General features: G+C 39.1%; 1 protein-coding gene across 1 annotated transcript in view; it reads left to right on the top strand.

Moving 5' to 3' along the window:
• The first annotated feature begins 451 nt into the window (after window positions 1-451).
• RGL1 (ral guanine nucleotide dissociation stimulator like 1) overlaps window positions 452-8,338 on the top strand; it is an 83,995-nt gene continuing 76,108 nt past the window's right edge. Inside the window, exons 1-2 of the mRNA XM_006025389.3 lie at window positions 452-607; window positions 1,634-1,744. Coding sequence (XP_006025451.2) covers window positions 581-607; window positions 1,634-1,744 — 138 coding nt within the window. The 5' untranslated portion in view covers window positions 452-580. The remainder of the gene's footprint in view (window positions 608-1,633; window positions 1,745-8,338) is intronic.

The following is an 8,338-nucleotide window of genomic DNA, read 5'->3' as shown; positions in this document are numbered from 1 at the left end:
CATATCGAGGTGTCATTTTTGTCCACTTACTTCTCCTGGTGAGACTGCTTTACACAGTTAATGTCTCACTGGAGTCACTCTGATTTGATTACTCAAAGAAGTCTACACAAGTGGATAATAGAAGTGTAGCTAACCCTCCCCCTTTGCCGCTCCTCTCTCTTTGTCTCTTTTAGTTAAGGAAGGGGGGAAAAAACCCACCACGTTTCTATTTTGGCACCTGATATCTGCCAGGCAACTAAGATAAACTCTGAGGCTTACCGCAACCATGGACAGTCTCTAGGCACTGAAGGGTTATTTTACAATAACTTTATATAATAGAGCTTAGAAAGGGAGAGTTTAAGTTCATAAGCATAAACAGGAAAACCTTACATCACAGCACAGTGTGTGGTGGGGGAGGAGTCTCTGTCCGTCTCTGCACTGCACTCCCAGCTCTTTGTAGTCATGAATTGACTGCAGAAGCTAAGCAACAGAAGCAGAGTGCTGTCTACTCTGCTGGGAAAGTGTGAGAGGATTGTAAAAGCTAGTTGCTTCAAAGCAGGATCCACCATGCTCCGTCCATGTAGAGAAGAGGAAACTGAGAATGAAATTGTTTTGGAAAGTTAAAATGGTAACTAGAGCTTCCTTATTTCTCTACAGACTTTCTAGCTGGAGAATCCCTGTACCATAGCTGGGCTGTATTCTTTTTGAGTGAATCTGGCAAGCCTGAACCATATTTGTGTGCAGCTTTTCTGTGCTCCTGCTGTCTTCTGAGCACCACTTTGAAAGTCTTTCTCGTCATAATGCTTTATTACCTCTGATGAGTGTTACTGCTATGAAAATGTTTATCTACAAAAATATTGGACTTTGTGTGTGTATCTAATGTGGGGCAGTGGAGGAAAGGATTTGGGAGAGGGAGCGGAAGTTAGCTGAATCCTTTTAGATTAATTCAGGATTTCTTTTCTGGCTCAGCTATGATGGTTTGGTTTTTTTGTTTTTATTTATTTGGGATTGGGGGGAGGGCTTAGTTGGAGGAATGTAAAATGGAGAATCATTTTAGTAAATGTTTCAATTAAAGTTTGAGTCTTGTCTTTTGCTTTTCAAATATTTATAACTTTAAGCCTTCAACCTATAAAGTTTTGTAGCTGAATATTAATACCCCCCCACCAGTGCTTTAGTTCTCTCACATCAAGAGAAATAAAGAATGGCTGTACTTTAAATACTTATAAGTTTCAAAGTTATTCAACAGTTTTTAAAAGTACAGTTCCTTCCATACATGAAAAACCAAGGAGATTAATTGTTTTAAAAGGGGGGAGGGGAAAGTTCACTAATCAAGACCAAACTATTTCTCTGAGAAAAGACTTTATAAAACTATTTCAAATATGTGCAAGTCTCGGAAAAATAACTGAATGGAAAGTCAGGGTATCCTGATACCACAGGAAAGGACAGCTTGCCAAGAATATCTCAGCCTACTGTTAGTGTCCATCGAAAAGTGCCTTGTATTGCTCTGATTGTTATATTTACTTTGTACAGCCTATCTTCTGCTCTGAGCACTGCATTAAGCAGTATAGCAGCTGGAATAGATTGTGGTTAGCAGAGGAAGGGGGGAAAATACCATTTTTATCCTTTTCTCTTTCTTTTTTCCCTTCCATGGCAGAGCTCTATTCAGGACTGGGGTGAAGAGGTAGAGGAAGGAGCTGTTTACAATGTCACCCTCAAAAGAGTGCAGATTCAACAGGCTGCCAATAAAGGAGCAAGATGGCTAGGGGTGAGTAAAACCGGCACAGTGGCATCTTGAAGATTGCTTGTGGACTTTGGAGCTCTGGCCCAATGAGCTGAATTCCAAAGAAACAGTTATGCTATTAACTTTAAGCAAAGACTGGTTTTAGCATTAAAAAATAACTTGGGACTCTGCACTGTCTGACCAAGGTTTATGGCTCAACTCTTGGTCTTCTGAAAGATGCATAAAACTGGGTTTTGATCACTTGAGGCCATGGATCTCATGGCACTTACTGCAAGACTTGTGATTTTTAAGCCAAAGCCTAATTCTGAAGACTGTTCTGTATCAGAGGCATAACAACCAGGGTCTATGTCTTGGGTAGCAGAGCAGGGGTGGCAGCAGGAGCTAGTTGCAGCAGCTGGGCTGGTAGCCACCACAGCTGCCATTCTTGCATCTCCTCTAGGTGGAATGGATTGTTTCACTTCAAAGATAGGTGTGCTTCAGGGGGGCCAGAAAACAAGCCCTGTATGTATGGTTTAATTCTGTAAGTGGCTGGAGGGCTCTGAACTATCAGCTGAGGATTTGGCCAAATAAAATAAAATAGAATAAATCCACTGAAGTCAATGAAACTACGGCAGTTTATACAACTTGAAGATCTGACGTAAATTTTTTGTATGTGTACGTTTTTTCAGGATGGAAGGTACAAAATAAATGGTGGGTCTGATTTATTTATCATTTTGGATAACATCTTACCTGACTCCATGTAAGGTCAATAATTTAGAGATTTAAATAAAAAAGAGTTCTTGTCAAAGTACCATAGCATACAGCAATACGCAGCCAGGCTGAAAACAGAGTCAGGATAGATAAGCAAACTTTGTCCTGCACAAAGATAATGCTCAGTATTTCCTCTTTCCATATTTCCAAGAAGTACACAGAGTCCTAAGCAGAACAGATTATTTCAAATCTGCTTCCGTGATGAGTGGCTGATTTCCCATCTCTGCCTCCTGTTTTTAGCAGGGTAAGGGAAAAATATTTGCGAAATTTGCAGGAGATCAACAGTACATTCATATGGTGGTTTTGCCAGAGGTCAGAACCATTCTGAGTGACCCTGTCTTATAGATGTGATTCAAAAAATTCAAAACCTTTCACGTTTTAGTGGTGATGACTATTAAACAGTCTCCTTTGACATTAAATCTGGGTGGGAGATCTCAGTCCTCTTCTTAATAAATTCTTGTCCATATTACAGGGATCTCTATCACAATTGGCATTAGGTGGTATATGTCTTCTGGGTTTTAGCTAGAGTCCAAGTACTGTAAGGTGTGGAAAGTGAGCTATCCTTTTATTGTTATATCTCATCCCACCAGGTCAAAACTGAAGCATATTTGTGGGAAGAGAGACTGTGTCAGAAGTCTGCACCTGTTTTGTGTATAAATGGATGACTATAGTCTCTTGGGCTTACAAACTGGCATCTTTCATGTGCATTAATCTCTCGTGTCAGTTTTAAAATAACCAAAAATTGTAACTTTCTTTTTCCCCTTAAGAACTTTGAAACCTACATTATTTTAAGCTCTTTTGGTGCATGGGAACTGATCCTGTTTTAGTTATTGATTTCAGTGTGTTTCCATGGTCAATAAACAGCCTTAATTCAGAGCATTATTTATTAATATGCATTCCATCAGCAATTCTGCCTTGCAAAGCAGAGCTGGTTTTTACAGTTATCAAAGGGTTTTTTCTGAACTTCTAAATTAGGAGCTGATGTGTTTCATTACCTGGATATTATAACCTTCCAGTGCTTTGTAGTTCCTAATGTTATATAAAATCAGTTACCTCCAGTAGTCAGTGAGTTTCCCAGTGTTGTGCTGTCTTTCTTTCTAAAGTTGACATAAGTCTTGCTTGGGTTGCAGATTCAGGGTTAAATTGAAGGCAGTGGGAGTAAGACATACATGGCTTTGGGCATTCTTTATAACAAATACAGTAATTCCTTCTGATTGTATATATTCCTAAAAAATAGGAAGTGTTAAGTATCTAGGTTACTCCCAGTGCACACATCCTTCATGAGTCCCCTCAGCCCTTAATCTTGTAGTTTACAGCATCAGCAAAAGTTCATTCTTTTGACTTGAAAGCACTGTTTTATTGTGTTTGGTTCTTAAATATCCTGTGCAGCATCCATAAGTTTTCATAAAAGTGAAGATTTGACCCAGTGACCCCAAAGTGGGTGCTCTCAGTGATGCTACATGTGTAAATGCTTTGTAATTCTTTCAGATGAAGGATAGTAGGTATCAAGGTAAATTTATATACTATATCTGACATAACTCTATGGATTTCATACTGAAAATTTCATACGAATCATATTAAAGGAAGAGTAAAAATCCTGCTTATTTCAAACATGGTAGATTTTTACTTACCACACAGTGCACACGTCTACACAAGACACTACTGTACAGGCATTACTACACATTTATTTAGTACTTGTACAAATTGCTGATTTAGTACTTGTTTAAACAAGTACTAAATAAATGGGCAGTAATGCGAGTTACTGTGTAGTAGTCCCAGCAAATGCCTTTTTTGTGATGCTAGTATGCATCACGTTTTTTTGTCAGTCGAAGCTACTGCGCAGCAGCATCAGGCTACTGCGCAGTCAGCATCTTGTGTAGACATGCCTAGTAGTACTGTGTTGACAAGCTTGAAATTTTGGGCAAATGTCTGCTTATTGTAAGCATTCAAGCATCAACAGAGTGAGTCCATAAATGAATTTAGTCCACTCTGGCCATGTCTACATGAGACACTGTGCAGTAGCTTATGACTACTGTGCAGTAGCACTTCAGGAAGCGTGACGTGATGCTACTGCACAGTAGTTTCTGACTACTCAGAAACTAGTCAGAAACTACTGCGCAGTTAGCGTCATGAAAGAGCTGACTTCTTGGCCTTATAAAAGCAAAGGTTTGCCAAAATGATTGAAATATTATAAACCTTTTTGAAAATAGGAGGCTTGTACATTAGCATCAAACTCCTTAGTTTTTTTTTAGCAATAAACCATACATAGTAAAATATCCTTCATTCAAGGATATGAAGAGATACCATGTGAACCTTCCCAAGATTATAAGTTTTAGCTATCGGATTTTGTCTTAGATGCTATTATGATATCTTTTACTTTTTTAATTATTGATAGCACTTTAGTGCTCTAGTCATGTACCGTGAAACCACTGAGATAGACACTGGACAAACATATAGTCCTGATCAAAAAGAGCTTACAATTTAAGCATAAGAAAAGAGACAACAGATGGATGCAGACAGTCTGGAGAGCACAAGGAAACAATGAGACTACTGGTCAGCATGATAGACAGTGGTCTCAGCCAGCAGGAACCTAACTGAGTAACTATTGTCAACAGTATTTTGGACATAGCAAAGGAAAGATTTTGAAGAGGACCTTGAAGGGGGATAGTGGTGGTCCTTCTGTGAATGTTTATGGAGAGTTTTCCCAAGCTTAGAGGAGGAAAATGGAGAAAAGTACAAAGATGCTCATTTGAAAATTTAAGACATGGGTGATTGAGGCTGGCATCATGAGCCAGTTGGAGGTCAGAATCAATGTGAGAAATGACAGGCAGGGTGGGAATACGCACAAAGGGTGTTGAAATTGAAATACAAGTAGCTTATCTTTGGTATGATACAGGGTGAGAGGTACAGTGAAAGCATAGACTAGGAGAATGAGATATGAAGTGGCATCCTAAGTGGATGCAAGCGGGGAAAGATGGTACTTATCAAAGCCAGATAAAAAGACATTGTAGTAATTGGGACACAAGCTTCACCTGTATGGATGGATAGGAAAAGATGTATCTTACAATCTTTTGGCAATAGGAATCTTGGCAATATCTACATTTTGTACTAGATGTGAGGATCTAGCAAGAGGACTGAGTCAAAGATACTCCCCAGGCCTGAATGATAGCATGGATGATGATGGTATTGGAATTGGAAATTAAGAAGGGTTGTCTTATTTGGAGTGGATGGCTGTCCACAAGGAGACATTAAAAGGTCAAGATTTTTCGTTCTGATGGAAAGAGATGGATCGGGAGTAGAGAAGTAGATCTGTGAGTCATCATCTTAGAGGTGATAGTTGAATTTGAGTTTGTGGGTGCAGCTACCAAGAGAAAAGCATGACAAAAGAGTAGAGGTTCATGGGCAGATTTGGAAGGTAGAAAAAGAAGCAGGAGAAGAAAGGATTATGGAAACCAAGGAAAGGCATGATTTCCAGAAGAACAGCTGATATATCAAGGAAGATGAAGATGGCTTGCTGGTTCTGAGCTTTAGCTAAGAAGGGGTTGTAAGAGACTGTATGGTGGAAACAGTTTCAGTGAACTGCAGCAGACAGTGGTAGCTTGATTGGAGGGCATTTAAGATGAAATTAGTGGAGATGAATTCCAGGCAGTTATTGTAACCAGCGTGTCCAATGAGCTGAAATGAAATGAAAAAGCCAAGGAGGTGGACAGTAGCTGGAGAGGCAAGTGAGGTCAAGAATGGGATTAAGATGGGAAGAACCAAAGATATTCATATGTGTGATAGGTGACAGTCTTTTTCATCCAGTGACTGAACCAACAAGAGATGATGCTACCTGAAGCTTGCTTTTAGGAAGTACTGAGGACATCATAGAAAATGACCTTGATTCAAGTGATCACACGTTGATTCTATTAAATTTAAAATGGAAGGACAGACAAAAATAGGACTGTACCAAAGGGGGTTTTTTTTGTTTTTAAAAGATAAAATGATAAAGCTAAGAGAAGTTTTAGGTGAAATCAGTTGAAATTAGAAGCTCAGTTGGTAGAATATAGAGGAAACTTGGAATTTCTGTGTGTAAAAAGTATTAAAAAACCCACAAACTACCTGGAACTTGCATCTGTAATGAAGAGGAAGAAGTTATAGAAAAGGCCCCATACTAAGCTGCTGAAGAAGGATATTAGGGGTAAGCTGAGAAGCTACAAAAAATGGAAAAAAATGACCATCAAAGGGAGCTATGGTTTGGAGGTCAGGAAGTGTAGGGATAATGTGGGTATTACCTGCAGTTACACTTATTTAGATCTTGTAAAGGAAATCAAAACCAATAGTAAAAACTTTTTAAAGAGCAAAATTGTGGCTGCTATGCAGTAAAAAGAGGAATAGAAATTATAGGTAATTTACATATGGCCCCAAATTGTAAGTGAATGTTTTGCCACAATTTTTAATTAAAAAAATGAAATAAGAAAGCTGTGCTATTGTGCTAATGCACAGTAGAACTAGTTTACCATGCATTAGCATCACTTAAAAGGCGTGTGCTGGTGCTACTGTGCAGTAGCACCAATTACTGAGCATTTCGTTAGTACCTGTTTTTGGTGCATTAACGCATGTGTAGATGTGCCCACTGAGACTAAAAACAGATTTCTGGTATGAGATGGGATCTTATCAGTTAAAAACAAAAGAGAAGGAGAAATATATGGGTGTATTAGCTGACTGCAGCATGACTGTGGGCCAGCAGTGTTATGGGGCTGTGAAAAAGGCAAATGTAATTCCTTGATGTATCAAGCAAGGTATTTGCAGGAGAAACTGTAAGTATTAACACTGTTATAGAAAGTCCTGGTGGGATCTCATTGGAAATAATATATAACTCTGGTCACCCATGCTCCAGAGAGATGAAATTAAATGGGAACAAGTGTAGCGAAAGATAGCAGGGAGAATGGAGAACCTGTCATATGAGAAACTAAAAGAGCATGGTTTGTGTAGCCTAACAATATGGAAGCCGAGAGGAGTTCTAATTGTTTTCCATATATACATCAAGGGATAAAACCCAAGGTTGAGAAGAGAGCTATTTAAGATATGGGACAGTGTTGGCACAAGAATAAATGAGAATAACTTTCCTATTAATGCATTTAAGATGGGAATTAGAAGAATGTTTCAAACTGTCAGTACAGTGAAGTTCTGGAACATCCTTCATCTTGAATTAGTGGGGGCAAAATCCTAAAAAGCTTTATGATAGAGCTTGATCATTTAAAAAAAATATTTATATAAAGTGGTTGCCCATAATAGCAGGGGATTGCACTGGCCAAAACAAGGACCAAGTAGGTCACTTCTAGTTCTATGTTCCTAAGCCAAATGAAGACACAATGTCAAGGAAATGTACTACTAAGAAGTTAGGTGAATTATCAACATTATATGAGAAGAGGGGGATAGAGAGAGAGAGTGAAACAATGATTAGAAACAGAAACAAGACCTGGCAAGGGGCCAGGTGCAGAGACAGTCTTAAACAAAAGGATTCAATTTCTGTGAGAGCCAGGAATGAAAGAAATTGTTTTGTTCCAGTTTAGAACAGAGGTCTTCGACTGGTTAAGCAAACATGATGACTGCTGCATTTCAAAATGAGGTATGAAGATGCTGTAGATGTCTCAGATATTTTAAAATATGGGTAAGATATTCCAGAGACAGCAAGAGCAGGGCAAGTGTAAAGGTAGAGGGGTATGGGTGTGAGACTAGGAACGCTAGCCAGAAAGAGCAGGGGGTGGCTGGAAAGGATGTGGAACATGGGTATGGAGGGAGGGCAGAACAGAATTGGGTATATATCACTAAAGATGAGGAGGAGGTAGTGGAGGAGAGTGTGGATATGGATATTTGAGCTCTGCT

This window comes from Alligator sinensis, unplaced genomic scaffold, assembly GCF_000455745.1.
Source record: "Alligator sinensis unplaced genomic scaffold, ASM45574v1 scaffold471_2, whole genome shotgun sequence".
Classification (NCBI taxonomy): domain Eukaryota; kingdom Metazoa; phylum Chordata; order Crocodylia; family Alligatoridae; genus Alligator; species Alligator sinensis.
The sequence above is the reverse complement of the archived record's forward strand: the minus strand, read 5'-3'. Positions and strand labels throughout refer to the sequence as shown.